This window comes from Lepidothrix coronata, unplaced genomic scaffold, assembly GCF_001604755.1.
Source record: "Lepidothrix coronata isolate B3197 unplaced genomic scaffold, Lepidothrix_coronata-1.0 Scaffold60, whole genome shotgun sequence".
NCBI classification, from domain to species: Eukaryota; Metazoa; Chordata; class Aves; order Passeriformes; family Pipridae; genus Lepidothrix; species Lepidothrix coronata.
This window is the reverse complement of record NW_016690240.1, coordinates 3702571-3725712: the sequence shown is the minus strand read 5'-3', so window position 1 is coordinate 3725712 and position 23142 is coordinate 3702571. Positions and strand designations below refer to the sequence as shown.

The window sequence follows — 23142 nt, the reverse complement described above, 5'->3', positions numbered from 1 at the left end:
TGAGAAAGTATTTGGTGTAGAGGCTTAATTTTACATTAAGTTGTATAGAGTAATACAGAAGTCATCTGAGACTGCTTACAAGAATCTTGCAAACTTGAGCTAGTCTTCGGTATGAACGGCATGAAAACCCAACAGTTGAGTAAAATAAAGGCCTTTAAAGGTGTTCTTTCGGGTATTTAAAAAAAATAGAATACTGATATGCTCCTACTTCTGTTTTGTGCACGTTTTTGCTGAGTTCTGCTTATCCCTTCACCTAACACCAAGTCATTTCTACCGTTTGTGGGCTTATCAGGACAGTAATATTTGGGCTTTAGTCACTGCACAGAACTTTCTTTATCCGTTCCTGCCGCGTTTTACAGGCGGGAAGGTCCCACCTGTCCGGCCGGGCTCCCGCCGCGCTGCGCCCCAGCGCTGCCGCTGCTCGGCCGCCGGGACGGGCGGGTTTGCCTTCAGTACAATTCGGACCCGCCGCGCGGCACCGGCAGCACTTATCGAAATCTTTTTCACGGTCCAACGAGAGGCAGGCCAGGCTCCGGCGGAGCAGCACCGCGGAGCCAGCGCCACCGCCACCCCGGGCACACCCGGGAACGCATCCCCCGCCCCGGCGGGGCAAAGGCGCCGTCCCGCCGCCCCCACCTACGCCCCGGAAGGGCGCGGCGGCTGCTCCCTCCTGTTCTGCGCCTCACCTTCCACCTTCCCCTCGCTCCGGGCAGGGCGGGAGCGCGGGGGGCAGGGGAAGGCAGGGCGGAGGGAGTATCCAGTATCACTTCCCATCTCCCCCAGTGCTCCCAGTTCCCTCCCAGTTCCCTCCCAGTGTCACTCCCTGGCTCGCCCCAGTGCTCTCAGTTCCCTCCAGGTGCTCCCGGTATGACCCTCTGGCTCCCCACGGCCCCGCCCCCATCTCCCCCCCATGCTCCCATGCCATCTCAGTACTCCCAGTGTCCATATCTGGCTCCCACTCCGTGCTCTCATTCCATCCAAGCTCTTCCAGTATTGCTTCCTGTCTCCTACCAGCGTTCCCACTTCTCCCCTACTGAACCCAGTGCTTTCCCTGGCTTTCCCCCCCGCCCCGTGCTCCCAGTTCCCTCCCAGTGCACCCAACATCACTCTCTGGCTTGTCCCTGCGGTTTCAGTTCCCTCCCAGTATCGCTCCATGTCTCCCTTAAGCTCTCCCAACCCCGCTCGCGCGCGAACCCCGCGCGCAGCCGTTACCGGTCGCCCCTCGCGCGCGGGACAGGAGGGGGAGGGGGAGAGGGCGCGGGCGCGGGCACGGGCACGAGCGCCGGCGCGCGCATGCCCGCGCGCCCGCCCCGCGTGACGTGCGCGCGGCCGGGAGCGCCCGGCGAGATCGGAGCGGCGCGGGCCGGGCGCGGGCCGGGCCGGTACCGGGCGGGCGCGCGCGCGAGGAGGTGCAGGGGGAGCGGCGGGGGCGGCCTCGGCCCCGCCCGCCGGATAAAGCCCCGGAGCGGGCGGGGGGGTGGGAGAGCCGATCTGGGCAGCGGCTGGCGGCGGCTTCTCTCCGCCTCCTCTCCGCGAAAGTGTAGTGGCGGCGGTGGCAGCAGCGGCAGCGGCAACAGCAGCAGCGACGGGGGGTATGCGGGGCCCCGGGGCGCCGCGCCGCAGCGGCGGCGGCGAGCACATGGCATAGCCGGGACTGGCGGCGAGCGCCGGGCCGGCGTCACAGCGGGTCCGGCGGGGCGAGCGCGGCTCCCTGCATGTGGGAAGGGAGGAGGCGAGCCAGGGAGCCCGGCGGCACCGGCGAGCACCCGGCGGCGCGGTCCTGAGCCGCCCGCCCGCCATGGATTGCAGCCTCCTGCGGACCCTCGTGAGCCGATACGTGAGTACCGCCCGTGCCCCTCGCACCCCAGCGGGGCGGGAGCGCCCGCCGTAGCCCCGCGCTCTCGGGAAGGGCTCGGTCGGGAGCTGGGCGGTCCCATGACCGGCTCGGCAGCCGGGGGAGCCCCGGGGGCTGCCACACGTGATGCCCGGTGTCAGCGGAGGATGCAGCGGCGGGTGTCGATGCGCTCCCTGCAGCCCGCCCGCCCCACGGGACTGTCCTTCGCTGAACCAGAGCGGCTTGACCCGAGTTCAGAGCACTGTAGTTTACAGTGTGCTGCGATACGTAGTTATTAGGGCAGAGAAAATGTCCAGTGGTTGTGGGGGGTTTTTTGTTTGTTTGGTTTTGTTTAGGTTTTTTTCCCCTTTTCTTCTTGTTACATTGTCTCAGTCAAGCGGCGTTTTTGTGGAATTGTCCAATTTAAATACACTGGCGAATGGTCGGAATAGTCCCAAGTTTTTGTATCTGTGCATAGTAAGATTCAAACACGCCAAACATGAGAGTACAGCGGTGAGAGAGAGGTCCTCTCGCGTGTGAAAGCCCACCCGTACCCCCTGAAAGAACAACTCGGTAGCGCATTAGGGTGCATCCAAGTGTAGGCTGAAGTGTGTCAGCTGGGTGCGAGTCTGGTTCCACTGAACCCCAAACAAATGCTCAGGATAATGTTTTAAGTAGATTGGTAGAATGCCTGTAAGTGTGGGGCTATGCAATAAAAGGGATGGGGACAGCCAGTACCAGGAAACTGCAAATTTCTGCTTTTGGGTGTAAAAGAAATTTTTAAAAGGTAGGGAGAGAGAATTTGGATTTTCAAATATATGTGGCTTTTTGCCCTATGCAAAAATTCCAGTAATTAAGGAAACTTTGGTGCTCTGACCAAGCAAAAATAAATACACTTAGATTTGTGTGTGTCAAGAGCTATCTCCACATAGTACAGGCTGAAGTCTGTCTTTTTGAAGCACAAATGAAGAAAAATAGCAGAGGTGAAAAATGGTTGGATTTTTTTCTCCTGTTTGCAATAGAATATTATGTGCAATGACCAAAGAATGGAGAGGTGAATACTGAAAGCAGCTGTGCGTATGGATCCTTAGAAAGCGGCCCTGAGGGAGAATACTCAAACTAATATGCATATTAATAATGAGGTATAAGAGAAGCAATAGTCTCTATGGATATATAAAGCTCAGGTGAGCTGTGCTGAGGTCTGAAGCAGGTGGGATCACTTGGGGTATAGAGATCTGTCAGTGCTGATCTAACTTTGGATTTAGTTTAAGATTTCTTTTTTTGTATGTGCTCACATCTGGAACCTGTACAAAAGGCGCATTCATTGTGCACAGAGCAAGCATACTGTTAAATCTCGTCTGCACAACATTGTTGCTAACCTCTTTCTAACTAGGCTAAAGCATCAGATATAAATGAAACAGAGTAGCTAAACTAGGTGTAAATGAGAAGACAGTATGTTGAAAATAAGGCACTTGAGCTTTTAAGTTGTGGACTGTCACCACTCTCCTGCACTGCTGACGAGGCTAATTCAGCAGTCTAAAAGATAAATGAAACATTAAATCCCATGTGAGGAAGGGTTCCTATTTCCTGGGTTACACTACTTTCTGTATTGTATATATGCCAATAGGCTATGCCTAGGTAATGGCCCAGCTGTTCCAGGCTGCCTTGTATATTTTCACCTGTTGCTTCTTGTTCTTCTGCATGCCTCCAGTGTCTTAATTTAGAATTCTTTCTTCCAAGGAAAGGTAATTTTGAAAAAAGCTGCTGTAAGTAAATTTTTGCTCGTCATTTCATTAAGGCCATTAATATCTGGCAAGCTGATGCCTGTGTTGCACGTTTTCTTTTGTTATCCCCACGGTTCAACACTTTTGTACATCTACAGCAGTGAAAATGAAACGTAGTAGTTTGAGTGCTGGGCCTGAAACTGGCTGCAGTGCATGAGTAGCAGATGTACAGGTCAGCAGTATCACTCTGTAGTTTTTCACCAAAGCTCCGTGCACACCAGCCAGACCACATAGGTGGAGATGTGCTTGCCACTTTCCAAACAGCTTTTTAATTAGGCAGCGACTCTTCTGTGGGGGGAGTTGGAGTGGATAGTTACATCTTGTGTTTCTTTCAGAGTAAGCTCAAACTTTGGTTTAGTTAAAATCTGTAAGGAAACTTTTCAATGATCAAGGGCCTAGAGGTACAAATCTGTGTCCTGCGAGTTGTGTCCTGGTCATGTTCAGCTGCAGGTCCTTCCTAGAGCAGGCTGGTCTCAGGATTATCCTGAGAACCTTGGCTGATGCAAACTGGAGATGTTGTTCGGGTAGCCGGGAGTTCTTATGGTACGATCTTGGGATAACAAACAGTTACTATCTGATGTACTAATGGAGACTTCTGTTAGAATGGTTTCTAACATTTCTAACGTCACTTCTTGTGTGTCATTTCTTTTCTTCCCTGGTGGTGGACATAAAGACTTAAGTTAAATACAAGGGTTCTTGTTATTGTGAAGATCCTCCCCATTCCTCTTTCCCTTACTGTGCAGTTGCTGTCCTGAAGCAGTGCAAAATCATACATGTTTCCAAGGCCCTGTGGAAGAAAAGCGATGACTGGGTGCTGCCAGTTTCCTGGTTAGCATTTTCAAATACGTCTGTTGTTTTACCTGCATTGAGTATCGTGTTTATGTCTTCCAGGCATTGAACACTTTAGCCATGTGGGCTGAATAAAATAGATGTTCATCATGCTTGTCATACTGGAGTTCATATCTCTTCACCAAGAGATGATGTAGTCTCTCAGACAGACAGAGGAATTATGTCTTTATCTTACTAAATTTTTAAATTTACATCCTTGTTCTGCCTCTTTAAATCCTGCAAACTTCGGGGTTTTTCACTTCAGCTCTTGCTTCCTGTTACTGTTACTGCAGCCATACACAGTTTACAGGACTGATGGGGAAGAATCACTTTCTCTAGAAAAGGTACTTGCTTCACTGCAGTACAGCTGACATGAAGTTCATTATAGTTTTCTAAATCCTTTGTAATTCCTCTAGCTGATAAACAGCAATGTAACTTTTCTTAATTGTGGCTAATGATGTTATTTTTTTATATTTTGCTGCTTTAAAATGTGTGTGTGTTTTTATATATAGCTTTTCCACTTTGTGGAACCATAGGAACTAAATAAGCTTTCTACAGTAAGATAAATAGGATAAATTTTTACAACTGTATTGTTTAATTTACTTTCCCAAATAATGAAAGTAATGGTTTTATGGGGGTAGTGTGAAAACTGCCTTGGCGGGGCTACACTTTTTGTCACATACTCTATAAAAATATTACCTCTTTTTCTGAATGTTGCTTTTGCATCAGGCAATATGTTCCTCTGTCTTCTCCTTGGATTGTTTGTGTATTCCCTAGAGGATGTGGGATACCCCAGGGATGGCAGCCTCACAGCCAGAGAATACAGAATTAGCACGTGCTATCCTGTAAATGTCATGGAGAACCTGCTGTGTGCTCAGCAGTACACTATTAGGGTAAAAACAAGCAGACAATGGCAATTGAAACTGTCTCCATACAAGATTAGCTTTTGTTTTATAGTTAGATTATTTGGGACACTGTGGATATCATTAAGTGATGTGTTCTGCCTGTATAACTGCAGCTGCATTAGTTTTCTCTAGTGACTTATTTCTTACTGATCTTAGGACTGCTGAAGTCCCTCCTCTTCACAGTCAAAGGATGGCTAATAATTTTAAAACAAGTCTTGATGACTTCTTATTTTCATAAAATGAACACTTTTCTTAATAAAACCTGTGCACGTGTCTTTTGTGTATTCATGGTAGCCGTTTATGGCTGAATGTGGATTTGAATATATCTGGGCAGTCTGGGAAGATGCTGCTCTTTAGCATATGTGTGTTTGGACACTAAATGATTGCTAAACGTCTTGCAGCCTATGGCAGCAGTCTGTTCTGGATTTGCAAGACAGCTGGCCCTCATCACTAAAAATTCCTGTCCATGTATGACTTTGGGCTGTACAGTAAATGCTACTGGGTCAAAGGTCTGTATTACTGAACAGTTTTGCCAGTATTATGTAGTATATTTAGATATCTTGCTACTTTACCACTTCTCCTCTTTCAGATTCTGCTGTTACTTCAGGATATTAAGTATTTGTTGCCTGTGTAAATATGTCCAAATGCTCATAATAGGAGGTAAGATTTATTTTTAGAAAGAACAGGGATTTACTACAGCTCTGGACCCTGGGAAGCTGCTGGCCTATTAATTGTGCAGGTATTTCTGAAAAATCTTTTTTTTGGAAGATTGGAATAAATGAGCTTACAAACTGATGCTCTATTTGTCACTATTGTAGAAGTGGGTCAACTTTAATCAGTCTGAGAAGATTGACTAGTCTAACCAGGAAGTTACGTTAGGGGTTTCTAGCCCCTAAAAATTCCCTAAAACTAAGTTTCATGGAAGCCTGTGGCTTTTGGTCATGGTTTAGATGATTTTTCCTAAGTATTTTGCTTGTATTTGTAGTCTTAGTAGACATAAATCAATATTGAGCTTCAGTTTATTTATATATCTAGCTTTGATACAGCAAAGGTTGATAACTACTTTGACTTGAAAGTTGGCAAAATTATAAGTGCTGGTGCTCAGTATTTGTCTTAAAGGGCAATGTATTTATCAAGTATTTCAGATGAGTTCAGTTAATACATTTGAGGATACCCCTGTGGTCAGTTCTTGGTTTTGCTTGTATTTATTCAGCTCTCTCTGCACCCTGGCAGATGAGTGTTACCTAGACAGCAGTAGTTTGTTTCTTATTCAGGGTACCTGCTAACATAAGCACAGTTTTCTTCCTAGCTATCACTTAAAATAAGTCAAAAGGTTTGTGTTGGGTTTGGTGTTAAATTCCAGGGATATGACTTGACAAAATCTTAAGCTGTTTTAAATGTCATAAGTGTGTTCGTACACAGACTCTTCATCTGCTAACTGTCCTGATGGTATGAAAGATGTTCCCTGTAGGAGCCATGTGTGTATTCATGAGTCAGGAATTAGTAACTTGTAGCTCTTAAGTGTCTATCCCAGGTATGCAATGCATTTTTGTTATCTCTTGAACAAGTCTGTGTGTCACAATGTTTTCTTGAAACCTGAGATGCTTCCCATCTCCCAGCTTTGCTTCACTGCAGGGACCAGTTCTTCCTGCTGTGGAAGGCATGATGAGTGGGTTAAACATCATGAGTAAGTTCTGAATTCCTGTTTCCCCAAGCACCATTGCTTTGTTATTCTCCTAGTTGCCTTTTTCTTTTATTTTTTGGGAGAGTGGGTATCTGTATGGAGTGCTGCCTGCATACTTTTCAGGAATTTATTTTAAAAAAGCAAAGTTTGAAAGTTATAATTACTTATAAGTTAATTCAGTTGAATGTTCACTGTGGCTGACAGGATTTGGCACTTCTGAAAATCTAACTAGCATTTCATACTGGTAGTGACTCCTGTGTTCATTCAGTATTATCTGAGGCTCAAAAAACCCCACAGACAATCTCCCTTCCCACATTAATTATTTACTGCTGAAGGGCAATAAACATGAAGAATTGCATGGGCTTTGTTTTTTCCCTTTCTCCTACCCCATCAATGAACTAATTTATACAAAAAAACATAATTTCCTTTTTCTTTTGAGAATAAACAAATGAAAGTAGAACATTGCATATGTAAAACATTTCACTTACAGGAAGTCAGTGTACAAGCTGGTTGCTATTGACTACAAAATATTGCTCATCTGCACTCATCAGATGCTCTCTGATAGTAGAAAACATTGCTTTTGGAGCATCTAAACTGTAGAAATAAAATCAAGAAAATAAATCAAGAAATTTTAATCTTGCTTTTGTTTAGCATCAAAATACTTGTCTCTTCAGAGGTGAGAACTGCACAGTTGCTTTTGTCAATTGATAACATGTTGTTTGATTAAAAAGAGTTTGATGTTGTTCTGCTTTGCCTTTTCTCAAGCACCACAGAGTATCAATTCTGCAAGCAGGAAGCCTTTTCAAGATTATTTTTGGGAATGAAAGAGGACAAAGTACGACATAGCACATTTATAGCTTAACATCTCTGATAACCATTTCTTGTTGATTCTTTTCTCCTGTCATACAGTAGTATTGAAACAAGAAAAGTGTCAAGATGGAATGGGATTTTCTAGTGAGTCTGCTTTCTAAACTCCAAACACTTAGAAAATAGTAATTGGGCTGACAAGTAAAGCGTTCTGCAAATACCATAGCTGGCTGCTCTTTGTGGTGTTGAGATGGGGGTAATAGAAACTGTCCCATCGAACTAGGTTTAAGTGTGACTAGAAAACCATTGTGAGGAGCTCCAGCGTGATTGACAGTGAGCTGCTTGCTGCATGTCATGTGCAGGTGTGTCAGGGAGCAGAAACCAAGAGAAAACTGTGTCACAGAAGACTGAGCAGATGTTTTAGCACCTGTTATGCAACTGGATTCAACTTTACTGTGTGGGGGTTTTTTTTGTTTGTTTTTTTTTTTTTTAAGCAAAATAACCTGCTTCTCCTCATGTAAGTCTTTTAGGCTGATTGTATTTTTTCCAGAATAATGCTGCTTATTCTAGTGGCTTACCATTACACAGGATAATGTAATATTTCTATTTGTATAATTGTTGAGGGATATTTCAGTTAAAGTTCCTCCTGAGCTATGAAGCAGAATGACACTGGAATGCTATTATCTTCTCTGCTGTAATTGCCATGGCAACAGTTGCAGGTAGACAAGGCAAGTTGAGGATTCTTTTTCTATATCATATGTACACCAGCTGTTTTTCTTCCCTCTCAGTAATGACACTGAGAAGCCTGTGGCACAAACACACTGAGTCATCATGAAAAGTGTTTTGTTTTGTTTTTTTTTTTCAATTTAACTCTGATTTTAATTTTCTAAGTATTGAGTATTTGTGGTACTGTATTAAAAATGCACTCTTTTTAGGAAGAAACTGGAAGCCTAGCCTGGATCGTTCTAGGAGACTGAGATGAGCCAGTGTCTGGGAAGTTTGTTTGGAACATCACAGAAGACCACAGGCTGATAAATCACCTAAATATCTTTGTAGATCTGGATGTTAATTTCTTTGTGCATCTATCTTTTCTTAGGCCAGGGATGAGAGTATTGCCCATCTTTTCCAGAGAGAGAAGTTGTAAGGGTACTTAAATGCTTCCAGGTAACAAAATTAGCATGTTTCAGGAAGACAACTGAGTGTGAACATAAGCCTGTAATGACTTTGTCTTAGGGTTGGGTTTTTTTGTTACTTAAGAGTTCCCCACTGTTTCTCCTGCAAACTCTGATTTCCCTCTTGATTCCTCCATCTGCATGCATTCACGTGCAGATGAATGAACTTCCTTAAATTGGGAGCTGTTCATTTGGTAATGTCAAGAATTATGCCAAGATTTACCAGAGATCCAGATGTGTATTGGTATTAAAAAAAAAAAGGTCCTTCATATGAGCTCTTGTGTCTGATTACTGAAGTATACCCTGAAAGTGTGTTCTGGGATGCTTCTTACTTAGATCATTGTGGTCGTTACTACAAGCATGAAAGCTTAAGAATTTGGAGATTTCACAGAGACATTTTTCCATTTATTCTGCTCTTCCCTATAGTCTAATTTCCCTTTTGGAAATAGAAAAACGTATTTCCTTCATTAATCATTAAACTCATCTAGATACAGGGCAGGGTGAGGGGGAAATAGTGTTTCTTTTTCCTGGTGACACTGACTAATCTCTTTGCTTCAGTCAAAAGAGGATTTCATCTAACCTATTTTGAATAGAGGATTAAGGACAATTAGGCTCTTCCTCTACTTCACCATTAAGATAGCATGTTGTGAAATCCTCTGAAAAGAACATCTGCTGATGTGCCATTAAAGTTTTGCAAAACTAATGTTAATAATCAAAATAGTTATATACAGAAAAAGAAGCTTTGTGTATGAAGTACTTGCCTGGAGATAATTGTATGAATGAATTGGGGAGAGGGAAGGAATACTGATCTGTTTGCTCAGTAGTTTTTGTCTCTAATGCTTCTAAATTACGTTGTGGATTGGATATGTAGATGAACTGAAATGGATTTCTTGTGACAAATTGCATTAGTAACTTGCTCATGCTTAGCATTATACGTAGTCTTTCACTTCTTTTCAAAGTACTATTAATGAGTTGTTAGCACAAATTATAATAATGAAGTACAAACACTGTCCATAATCTGTGCTTGTATAACTATTTTATGTCACTTGTATTCATTATAAGTGGCATCTCTTGAGATGAATCTGAATCAGCAGTGACATTAGATAGCTAACATGAAACTGCTCTACTTGTCAGGAGGTCATTACAAAATAAAACTGAAAAATACCGCTATTATTGGAAGATACATGATATGCATAAGACAGTATAATGATTAATGGGAAGGAAAAATGTTTATGTGTATTTTGGAGAAGGTTTGACTATCGAATCCACCCCATAAATGATAGAACTGACTGCCTTCCGTGAAGAATCGGGAGTAGTACGCTGTGAAGCTTCAGAGAAGATAGTTGAATGACACTTGCCTCTGAGAAATTGCTCTTGTGGTCTTAATTTCAATACTAGCAGTTGTAAGTAGGCTACTGAAACTCATGGCTTCTTTAACTTTGTTTCCTGCAGAACACTAGTCTAGAGAGTTCAATCTAATCTTATTTTTTGGATGATAATATGCCTGAAGAAGGATTGTCCAGAGAAAGATAAAGTCTATTTATTTCATCTTATTCTTGAGGCAGCTTGGAGTCACATAAACTGTATTTTCTCAGACTGGCATTAACCACAGTTCCAGAACAAGTGGAATGTGTGGCTCTGGGATCCCAAAGCTGACTTCAAGGAGAGTTGCGGTCTTCTGTTAAAATGTATCTGGTGTCTTTGCCTTCTGCTTGGGTTTGAGGCTATGGTGAGTAACAAACAGCATACCCATCACTGCATGAGTTTTGGGTAGAGTATAACAACTGTGGAGGAAATATTGTTGGGGAATTTGGACATCCTGCTTATTCAGTGATTTTTTTTTTTTTTTTTTTTTAGAGGGAGAAGACATTATTTAAAATTTACCTGCATGAAAGTTCTTAAAAACCAGGCCACTCTTTAATTGTGCTATAAAATGTGCCTGTGTAGAAATACAGTCTTTCATTATGCGAAATACAATATATATGACAGAGGGTACTATAAATGTAGGCTTAAAACTGTTTATTATTTTAGCTATGTCTTGGTCAATAAACTTATGCTGATATTAGCAGAAGTATAATGTAACTAAGTTCAGGCTAGACATTTGGCTTTGGTCAAAAAGGCTCCTTACACTATAAGCAGATTTTGATAGATTAATGTTAGTCCTTTAGTTTAATACTCAGCACTTTCTCTGTAAACACGGAATGTACTGAAATGCTGTTATTCATTGGTGTATTGTGTGTTACAGAATGGCTGTAACTCCTTTCTAGTAAATTATGTGTAGTTCCTTTTTCTTTGATTTTTCAGTGGAATTACATTAACAATAAGCGTGATGTTAAGAGCTACTCTCATCTTTCGCATTCTAGTCTCCTGACTAACAGTATGATTTTTGGAAAATTTAACTCTAATATGAACCTTCTGTTCATTTAGGCTAAAAAAAATAAAGATTTCTCAGGTAACATCAAGTATTATAAACATTGTCAAGTTAATTTAATGTTTAAAATCTGATATATAGATTTTATAATGTCTTCTGCTGTCTCATTTTTAAAAATGTTTAGTATTTTTATCCTTTTGTACTAGATTTTCAATTCCTGCCTACCTTAAACTAAAGCAGTTCTAAGGGTTCTAATCCCATTTCTTCTTGACTTGAAGCTCTTTGTATATCCTCTCTACAACAGATATGTAGCCAGTTAAATATATGTGGCTGGTTGTTAATATCGTAGGAGGGAGGATGGAGGCAGGTGGGTTAAAGCTAAGCTAAGAATTTTGTTTAATGACAACTGTTGAGCACAACTACAAAATTCTTTTACCTTCTAAGATGGAAACCTACCCTTCTAAGATGGAAACCCAAAAAACTAACCCACAAGATTATTGTAACTTCACATGAAAATATTGTAGTTTTGTTAATCTCTTAAACAGTGTTAACTGACTGCTTGCTCTTTACAGTTACCAAGTGACCAGATGGCCTAATCTGGTAGGAGGTGCCTGTGTATTGGCACTAGGAGGGAGGAAGTGAAGGGAAAATGGAAAAAAGCTCTTTCCTCAGCCCAGAACTGCATGATTGCTTTGAGATGATTCATGAATATGTTGACTTCTTGATTCTGTAAGCTTTTGTCTGACATAAGGAGGTTGTTTCCATACTCGGTGGCTGTAATGACACAGAAGCAATAGCAAAGCTTTATGTACTTTCGTGAAGCAGCTCACAGTGCACGTGGGCAGGTGTAAAAACAGGTTTATAAAGGACAACTGAATGTGATTTTGCATCTCTTGTCTCCTTCAGCCCAGGAAGTCTCAAATTTGAAAGGCTTGTCTTTTTTCTTAAAAGAAAGTTCTTAAGCTTTCTGACTTCCTTCCTAAGAAGTGAAAAGGTTGAGCGTTTTTACCCTGTCAATGGTATTTGCTGTAAGTTGTTCAAAGAGCTTTTATGTCAGCATATATATAAAGTAAGGTTTTTGAAAAATACACTAAAAAATGACTTGAGCCTAGATTTCTGCTGGGCATGTAGAATTAAAATATCAGTATTCCTTTACTATTTTCTTGCAAATTATAAGGTATTTTAAACTGAAAATAATAATACTTTTACATGTCCATTTGCTTTCTGGCATGTTAAAAATGGCGACAAAAGCCAAACAAAGTTTGCTTGAGTTGTGGTTATAGTTGAGTCATCAAGTGAGACTGCTGCAAATACTTGCAGACAGTAAGCTAGTAAGACAGTAGCATTGACTTTTCTTGCTTTCTCCTGCTGCCTGCAGTCAGACCAGTTAATTCTTCTTGCTGCAGAATAGCAGCTGCTTGGTTATGTGGCTTTTAGCTGATCTTTGAGAGTATTTTGATAAAGGGGAAAAGTGTTATGGCACTGTCAAATTCTTATCTAAGTCTTAGAGATGCGGAGGGGAAAAGGAGAAATGTGGTCTTTACAGCCCTGTGGACTCGAGCATAGGGAGCTTCCCGCCTGGCACTGGGCAGTTGGATCAGCATAGGAGTGGAAAAACATGTTTGTGGTGCTGCTGCTGACTGGAGGCAGCTACATCTTGTGCTTCCTTAAACTGATGAAAGATGTGATCTGGACTTCTCTTTGTTTTCTTGTAGTATGTAGAGAAGACCAAAGCAGAAGTGTTAAGCGGGCTGATGCAGTGGCATGTAGCTCTTGTAGTCTTGTAAGAGCTGTCAGAAGGGACTCTGGCTGTACAGAGGTTTGTGCTTTCTTTTGTCTTCTGTTTGGGATGTGCTGTTGGACTATTGGCAGAGACGTGTTTCACTGTGCTGTCTGAGTGACAAAACAATTGGGTAGTGGCTATATGTGGGTGCCTTCCTAGAGAGGCAACTGTTGCTCTGGGTTTGAAGCTGAAATGGATAATGTAGTGGCAAGTTTCATTGTGAGGGGGAAGAGTGCTGCCAAGTGCCAGAGTTCTAGATTGTGCTTCTGACTGGGATGAAGTGACATCCAGAGTGATGACTGATAGGTCAGGGACTGACTTGACAAGTTGGTGACATCCATGGAACACTGGCTTGTTTTGTGAGTAGTATCTGGCATCAGAAAATTAGTTGGGAGAGGGATGGGAGTTAACACTTTGTGTAAATGTCAAGAAGCTTTACGATTTATGAAATGAAGGGTAGTATTTGGGGGACAACATACTAGAAGGAATGTTACTTAAAAATAAACCAACCAGGAAATAACTCCAGCTTTTCTTCCCTGAACTAACTCTGATGTGAATGCTCTTGTAGTACTTGTCATATGACTTGACCTTCCTTTTAGTTGCAGTCAAAGCATAATGATGGCAGGGAGGGGGATGGAACAGCCATTAAATGCTTAAGATTTCCTCCTGTGTTTTTTAGAACGTGTTTTATTGAAATAAGGATGCTAGCCAGCACAGGAATACTTTAGATTGTGAAAGTCTATAGCACGTTTAACCCTTTCACAGGCAACTGTGGGAGATTGGTATTTTTGGTTTAGCATGAAGTCCAGTATCAAATGCTTAAAAATCAAGGTTTTCATTGCATGAAGACAAGGTGTACATGATCTGATTCACTAGTGATATTTGGAATGAGTTAATTCTGAAAATAATTATTTAAACTCAGTATTTCTAAAGCAAAAAAAATATTTGTTAATATCAGATTGGTCTAAAAAAGCTTCATACTTTTTAACTCTCTTTCCATAAAAAGTAACTAGATGATCTAGAGAGATGCCTTCTAACCTTCATTGTTCTGATTCTAAAGTAAGAACCACCGACTTCTGCTTAATGTTAACTTAAAGGAGAAAATACTCTTGCCTCTTTTGCAACCATCTTGGTTTTCATCTCTGAGGAGATGGTAGAAATAAGACATCCTAGTTTAAAACAGGCTCTGTGGATAAAGCTCTGTAGATATCACATCTTTAAGTGATAACCCACGGACTCCACAGATTGTTATTGTGAGCAGTCATTATACCACTTGGTGTGTTTGTTCATTCATGCTTTAGGATTGCCATAACAGAGGTTCACAACAACTTCCCTGTGTTCATCACTCAGTAAAAACTACTGTAGGTGTAACTGAGGCTTTAACCTGGTCAGGTCCACATCAATTCAAGTATGTCTCCTGGTTCATATTCCAGTTAAAGAAAAATTATTGCAGTCAGCCTATACATGGTCATTGTCATCATTCCCTACTTGCTTTAGCTGCTCATGTGGCTATTCCAAACGTTTTTCCATCAAAAAATGGATTTTTCTCAAACTACTGAATAATTTGTTAAGCTGTTCCTTCATTCAGATGTTCGTAGTATCTAAGGAAGTCCTAACCTGAAAGTGGGTGGTAGTGAGTAGCTAGGTGGGGAAGGAGCTGTGGATGGGAATCTCTTTGGGATCCTGAAGAAGCTACATGCCTAGAACTTAATTTGGAAGCTGCTGTTGTGTCGGTGTGATCTGAGAGGCTGGAAGAGAAAAGCTACTAGACTTTAATTAGTAACAAATAGTGTGAAAATGCTTGTGCCCTTGAGACTTAAGCTGACCCATCTCAGCTTTCATGACAAGATTGTTGTGTCACCATGGAGTGCTGACTGTGGGTGCAAGTGCTCTGAGTCGTCATTCTGGAGTTGCATTTAGGTGCTGAAACTACATGTGTGTTTAGTTTGGGGAGTATGGGAATAGTAGAAAGAAGATAGCAAATAGCAACAAGTCTAGAGATCAGTATAAACAGAATTACTGTTAAATGCCATTACCATAAAAATAATACTGGATCACAGTAACAGGCTTTAAGCTGTTCTTGAAAGACTTCTTACTGGGTTAAGAGCTGATGAGAGTTTTGAAAAGGGTTTGCAGGCCCTACGTTGAATAAAAGGTGATGACAATTTGACTGTGAGGAAGGAAAATAAAAAAGTAAAACCTCTTTGATCTCAGTGTACTTGACTTGAGTTTTCTTAAAATAGTTTGGGGTATATTAATGCAATGGGTTTCTATGTCTGTTTTAAAATGTCAAAGAGAGAAGGATGGTGAAAGAATATTCAGTGGAAGAGAAGGAGTCCTTGACTGAAAGAGAAACTTGAGTGTTTGATATCATGTGCTTGAAGTCATGTGTTGTAATGGGTCCTGTGGTTTCTGAGCTGGTGGCTGAGGGAGAGGAAGCTATAAACACTTCTCTGTTCTCTGCTTATGTGGTCAGTTGAAGCTTGGTGGAACTTTATTATTTAGAACTTGACCACTAAATGGGCAAATTAAGCTGGCTTTCCTCCTGATTTTAGTTTGCTCTTAAAAAAAAAAAAAAAAAGCAAAGTGAATCTACCTGCTTAAGTGGTTTAAATTGGGATGCACTCTTAAAAGAGATGTGTTCTAAAAGAGGATCTGGAAGCTTTGACAGAATTCTCCAGGAAGAAGATTTTTCTTCATCTCTTTGAAGTAGATGTCTGAAGAATTAATGATACTCCTATACTAGGCTCAACCTTTCCATCCACTTACATAAAACAATCTTTGCTAAAAATTTTTATTTTCATTAGAAAATGTGTTAAAACATCTGGTCTTTGCACTGTTCATGGATGTGTACTCTGTTTCCAGCAGCCTTCAAAACACCAGAGACATTCTTGAAAAGGCTTAATTTGTGAGTTTGAGATCTAGCTATAATAGATACCAGAAATTATACAACCCCTTGCTCTGGATGGCATCTAACAGTCTCACATGACTTGCTAAAGCACTGTTTGTCCGACTTTGCTTCCTCTGCAGGTGGTTCAGGATGCTCCATTTTTCCATGCCTTATCTCAGAACACTATACCGGTCTTTAAGCCCAGTGCCTCAATTTCTCTTTAGTGCCACCTCAGCTAATCTTACTATGGATCCTGTTTCTTCTGAAAAGTCTTTCTTTAAGGTCTTTTTCTGCTCATGTCTCCTGGTTCATTGTTCCACAATTACCTTCCTTTAGCCTGTATTCTTACGTCAGTAGAGTGCCTCTGCAGTTCTTTGCCCTAACTTGCCTAGCTTTTTGTATGCACCCCTTTTGAGAAGTTACAGGGAACAGTGTAGTGAACTCCAGATGAATTCTCCCGAGACATTGCCTCCCTTCTTCCCACAGTCCAATCTGTGTCATCTGGTCCTCAGCTGACCAGATCAGCTGTTGTTTGTGGTGGCCTTATACAGGAAGGATAAATTGACCCTTGCTTCCTTTGAAGATCCCACAGCCTTGGGTGTTTGGAAAACTACAACCAACAAAACATGCTTTTGTTATCTCCCTCAAACTGAGATAAAGTGTGTGACTGAAAGGATTATGCTACACTAGGTTACTAAATATATTTTTGCATGACACTCTTATACCAAAAAGAAAAACACAATGATAGTCATTTCCCGTAATGATGAGAGTACCTTCTCTTGGTGGACATCAGTGCCAGAACTTTATTTTAGTACCTTCTAAGTCGTTTGTATAGAAAACAGAGCAGCTGTCTTGGCAGGCTGTGCTAGAAAGAAGTGCAGTTCCTAATTTAGTGTGTATCTGATTGATGCATTTCAAAGTGGCAGTTCAGACTGGCAGCAAGAGGATTGAAAGCTGCTGCTGAGCACAGTAGTGTTTAACTTATGACAGTTCATTCTGTACAAGGGGGAAATGTTAGTGTGTTCACCTTCTGCCCTCAGAAAAATGGATTGCAGAATGGTCAGTGTTGTAGCCTGGCTGCTTGTTACTAGAAGGGAGTTGGAAAATAAAAGTTTCTTTTGAAATAGGTGCCTTGCTGCCTTGAGGCTGAAGGCCTTGAAACTGGCCTACTAGCTATAAACCAAGTTTTGCACCTGGGAGAGCCACCTGAAAATATTCCCAACCAGCATTATTTTGGTCTGTCCGGGTCTGTTTCAGATTTTTCTTTATTTAAAAAATAATCTGATGCTCAGGCTGGGAACTTTTTGCTGGGAACATTGGTTGCTACTGGGTCCCTTCAAATAAAACTTAAAATTTGGGAGCTTGTTCTCACAGGCACATAGTTTGCAGGAGATTGTAGTACTTAATACTATTTTGTAGAAGTTTTATAGAGAGAGCAAGAGGCTGAGGGAAGCATGTTCCTTTGCTCTTGTACTAGAGACTTATTGGAAAAAATGGAGTGTGTGCTGAGGCCTGCCAAAAATCAGCAATTGTGGTGGTTATTGCTGCCATGCAAGTGTATCTCATTGATTGGGATAAGCAGTTCTACTTTTAAATCTGAAAGTTGCAGTGGGATTGCTGAGTCTCATCACTGTTCTGTGTGCCTATTGCCTTGAGATATGGTTATATGAGTACTGCCAGGGCAATTATCTAAAAAGCTTGGTGAAAAAACTGATGTAAGACTGAAACTTTCCTTTGGTGACAGGGGATGGGCTATTGAAGACTGTTATGTTAAGGCTCCTGCATTTTTCATCTTACGGCTGGTTTTGTAGGTGTTACACTCCTAGTTAGATTCCTTAAGTTTGCTGTTTTGAAGGTAGTAGTGTTGCTGGCAGAGGGGGATAGATATAATTTCATTGCATACATGAAATTGGTAAATACTTATGACCTTTCTAGGTTTGTAACATACACTGATGGAAAGCTTGGAAACAAATTGGTTGTCTTTTTGCTTCATTAAAATGTTTTCCTAAAATTTTTTTCAGGTAGTGACAAATGTCCTTTTTATGGAAAACTCTTTGACGCATGTTGACCTTAAAGAAAAAGGTTAAGCTCTCTCATGTGGCTGATTTTTGTCCTGGAAAGAATTAACAGTGAAAGTTAGGCTGTCAGCTTTGTTTGCATTTCACAGTGATTGTGCACTTGCCAGCATCTTTTAAATGTTTTAAATGTAGCTTTTGTATTTTTCTAATGCATAACATTTGTATGCAGTGTTTTTTGTGAGGATGCCAGAACAGCCATATAGTAAATATTTAATAAGAGTAGTAAAGATTTCTTATTCTGAAGCAGCTCAGTCCTGATCTAAAGGAAGTGAAGTAGCCATTTTAAATTATTTATGAAATGCTGCACATAAGGAGACTGGGTTTGTTTGCTTTATGATATACAGATGGCAAGAGTAAAGGTCTCGGTTTAGTTAAGACATAAATAATGTAGGTGGGTTTTAAGCATGATAAAAATCTAAGTAATCCCACTTTTATGGCTGAAGAATCCAAGATGGTGGCTGTAGTACAGGTTGGATGATGGAAATTCTCCTGTTGCTCCATACTTCAGCTGACTCAATTTTAGGAGAGCTCACTTTGTTATTCTTTATCTGAAAAACCTGAACTGTTTGCTTGAAAGTCTTAACAAGAGGACTTGTCTTAAAAAATTATTTTTAAGATGGTAGACATGACTATCGACTTTCATGGGAACATGAATTTCTCTTGTGATATACTGGTATTTAAGAGACAGTGATTATTGGTATATTTATAACTTCAGTGTAAGGGGGAAGAAAGTGAAGCAGGTGTGTGGTTGATGCTTTGAGCATCTAACTAAACATGCAAAAAGTACTCTTCCCTCTTTGTTCAAATCCAAAAGAGACTAGGGGAGGGGTGTACAGAAGTAGTGAGGTGTGGAAGGCAAAGGAGACAAAAAAAAACAACAGTGTGGGTATCCCCCTGTCCTGAAATATAAAACTTAAAGCACAAGCTCTTGAATGTTTAGTCAGTTGAGATGCCCTGAGCCTGCCCCCTCTGCCTTTCCTCACTATTAATGTTTAATTTCTGTTGTGTGGAATGAAGAGTGTTAAAATAGAGGGGAAATGTGAAAACTTCTGAAAAAGGTAAGTGGTTATCTACTTTTCACAGCAAGGACCAAGTATTCGAGGAGTTAGCTCTCTGCTGAGAATGGGCTTTCTTTCAGCATTACCATTTTCATAAGTGTTGGGGATTTTTGTGTGTGTTGGGTTGTTGGGCTCTCTTTTTTTTGTTTTGTTTTGTTTTTTTGTTTTTCCCCTAGGGATCACATCTCTCTTCAGGGATAATAAATATTTATTTCAAAACTGAATCTGTGCTAGTGATGGGAGACATGTACTGAGATTGCCTTTACCCAGCTCACTGTAGACCTTTACATGTAATTCTGGTCTGGTAAGAAGCCACTATAGTTTCTAGAGCATGAAAAAAGAGAATGAGCAAGATTGCCTGGCAAACAAATAAGGGCTGTGCATGAGAGGAATAATCCTTTTTTTTTTTTTTAAGTAAAAAGCTCAAACATGCTTTCTTTCATGCCTCAACTCTGTTGTTTACTTTGATGTTTGGATTTATTTTACTTACTAGTATTAATTTCTTTCCTAATATCCTCCAAACAAGAAAATAAGTTGCCTTTCATAAGTTAGAGTGTATCTGGAGTGAAAACACATTGCTATATTTAAAAATACATGAATGTGTCCAGCAACTTTTAACTTCAGTTATCCAAATTCACGTCTTTGCAAATGAGGAAAGACAGATTCAAAGTAGCACCCATGGAAGTTAAGCTCCATAAAAAGATCGACTTCTTGCTTTTACACTGTATCTCGGTGGGATTGTAGTTCTCTCTTCATTTATTTTCCTTTAAAATAAACCCATTCTGAAAACATTAACTATGCTTATATCTGACTGTTTTGCATTTCTGTAGAAGGTGAGCTTTCAAAGCAGTAGTTCAATGCCACTTCTGAAAATACTGATAGTTATTCTGTTTTATGAGCCTGTTATAATTTAGTTTGGGCAAGACAGGAAGATGAAATCCTTGTTATTGAGAGTTTTTTGGTTTTGTTTTTTTTTTTTTTTTTTTTTACATTGTAGAGTATAAGCTGGTCTTAATAAATACGTATGAATATTATCCAGTACTTTACTGCAACATTAAAAAGATTTTAATGATTTGTGGTTTTTTAATAGAACATTAGGTTTGACCTAAATCTACTCTGGTTTGTTTCAGAATGTGGTGGTGTGTATTGAAGTGATGGACATATTAAATGCAAGAAATATGATGAAATTGAACTCACCTTTTTCACAGTGATAATCCTTCAGTATAAGAGGCATGAAAGGAGCTTTTGCCAGTGGTATAAAATCTTTCTGCCAACTCTTGATTTCTCTTGAGGGACTGAAGTAGAGCCTGCATGTTAACTTTCTAACAGTTGTGCATGCTGTATTATTATTGAAAGACATGATAGCAGAAGCATGCATGTTAATATTACTGGATCTGGAAAGAGTTACAGGATTTCTTTTTGTGTTCTGAAACATTCCATGGAATAGACTTGACTATTTTAAGTCATTTCTTTTTGGGGCAATGAAGATATAACTGCATACTGTGAGCTTATGTATATGTATACAAACCTATGTATATAAAACTCTTTTTATGGAAACAAATCACGTTGTAGATACCAGGGATATAGACGCTAATAGGAGAAATGTGACTGGGTGAGCCAGATAACTAAATGTGTTTAGTTTTGTTTTGATTATTTTTTTTTAATGCTGTCTCCCATGTTTCCTGCAGAAAAGCAAGTGGCTTAACAAAACAAACAGCCAATTTCTGACTCACGTCTGGCTGAATCGTCATTTGGGTTTTTCTGCCTCTGTGTGTGAGCTTCTGAGAAACCTGTTTCTTGCCTGTGTCATGCTCAGGAGCCTTTTATAAGCAAGTGTTTGCAGTTCTCTGCTGTCCTTTCCTGTCTGCATTTTGGGACCTCTTCATAGACGGTTAACTCCATGAAATAAGTGGAGGGGAAAAATAGTAGCTTAGATAGCTTTTTGATTAAACAAGTGACCTAGAGAAAGGGTGATAAAGTAGATTCTTCCAAAATAGTTAAGGATCAGCAAGCTATGCTTTCAACAGAAAGGTAAGCTATAAACACATTGTCCGTTTAGAAAATGCTTTTCTTGGGGAAGGTCTTAATACTCTTGAATATTTTTGGTTGACTAGTTGCAGGTGCATGCAGACTTTTGTGTTGTCCTTGAGCTCTCTCCATGCTTTCCATGTTCTAATGTGGTTGTGGGTCATGCACTTTACCAATTCTGATATAATAAAAACAATTCTCATGGAAAAGTGGTAAGCAAGTGAAGAGCTGCAATTTGGTGTGGAGGAGAAGCAGGGAGGGAGTGAAGCTTTAGAAGTGATACAGAGCATATCGTGTTGTGGACTGGGACTTTAATTTTGTACTTCAACTATTTTAAATATTTAAAGAATGAAACACTTGTCAGTGTAAATCAGCTTAAGTGTAAACACAAGAGAATGCTTAGACCCAGTTCCACAGGTTGTTTGTTAGGACACTTACTGAGAGGTGCTGTTCCCTGCATGAAGAGAGCTCTTTCTGAAGCAAAGGAATCTGCAGGGTATCAGGGAGTCAAAGTGTGAGAAAATAAGAGAAGTATTGTTTTTCTGGTTGTTTCTGCAGAAGTCCCTGAAGGCTTCTGTTGCAGCACATTTACTTTGAAGGATGCCTCCCTGATGAATACACTGTAAAGTATGTTTTGTTCTCTTGATTAGCAATATTGCTGGGAACTGCAGTGCTAACATTAGACTCATCTACTACTACAGCGATATATGATAAAAGCCTAATCAGTAGAAGCAACTGCTCAGACAGTAATGACTCTTTCCTTCAGTGCCATATTTATAACATTGATGACCTAGAGTAATGTGACTCTTGAACTGATATTGCTGCAGTAGAGATGGAAGTAAATGGGGAAGGAAGATGGTGTTGCCTGCGTAAAGAATTGGAAAATATTTTCTAAAATCAATACAAGGTTTCTATCTCTTTGTAGTTTTTTAATCTGGTGGCATTGCATACTACTATGTCATTTAGTAAAAGGTAAAGTCACTGAATTATGGTTAAGTAAATTATTTGAACTCAGAATAAAGCTTTGTTAATTTTCTTGGCAGTTACTGCCCTTTATTGCATTCTCAAAAAACCCTGTGTTTTAATCTTAGAGGATAAATCCCTCACACTGTATTGTGATGGTACATATAGATGTTACCCTACTTCTATGTGTTAAAGAAAAAAAATCCCTTTTTACTGTAGAGATATTTTAGGATGTGCCTCTAATGTAATGTCTGTTCCTTGTGTCTGCATGTTTAAAGCTTTTACATTGTAATGCATCCTGTATACTGCTGTTATGCACTGTGGATAAGTAACTTCATTCTCTCCATTACTGGCACAGCTTTCTAATATCTTGTAGAATGGCCTTCCCTTTCTATGTTCTCCAGCACTGATACTGTCTGTGAAGCATCCTTCCTTTTAACTAGCATTATATGATATGAGTCTGCTTCAAGGGAAAAGTGTTGCTCTCATTTTTCCTGTCATCAGGCCTGTTACTGAGAAAGTGGAGCTTGACAAATGTCTCCCAGTGGCAAGTAAACATTTGAAATTTTTTGTTTTGTATCAGAATTGTTCTTGAATTTTATTTTATTTTTTGCTAAGACAAGTGTAAGACACCAAAAATGAGCGAAGGACACTCAGTGGGGTCTGGCATGCAGTTTAGACTTCTCAAGAATGAAATTATACCAGTTGAAGCCTTAAAAGTAAATGGCAAAAGCAAAGCTTGAGCTATCACATCAGGTCATCTGAGAGTCTTAAAGCTGAAAATGGCATGTGACTGATAGTTCTACATTGCCAAGAAAACCTAGTGAACAAAATGGCTAAAGGAATAAATCGTTAGACATTTAGATAGCAATTCCAAAGCAAGTAATTTTATTATAAACCAAGATTATTAATCTTCAGTTTACTATTCTGTGTCGGTGTGTAGACTGAGTTGTAAGA

At 40.5% G+C, this 23142-nt stretch overlaps 1 protein-coding gene across 3 annotated transcripts in view; it reads left to right on the top strand.

Annotated features, from left to right (window-relative positions):
- The first annotated feature begins 1678 nt into the window (after positions 1-1678).
- Positions 1679-23142, top strand: part of ATP11A (ATPase phospholipid transporting 11A) — a 109991-nt gene continuing 88527 nt past the window's right edge. For 2 of the 3 annotated variants that reach the window (XM_017817374.1, XM_017817375.1), the window contains exon 1: positions 1703-1837. In XM_017817374.1, coding sequence (XP_017672863.1) covers positions 1799-1837 — 39 coding nt within the window. In that variant the 5' untranslated portion in view covers positions 1703-1798. Of the gene's footprint in view, positions 1838-23142 lie in introns of all 3 variants that reach the window. The other variant, XM_017817376.1, reaches the window with a different exon arrangement.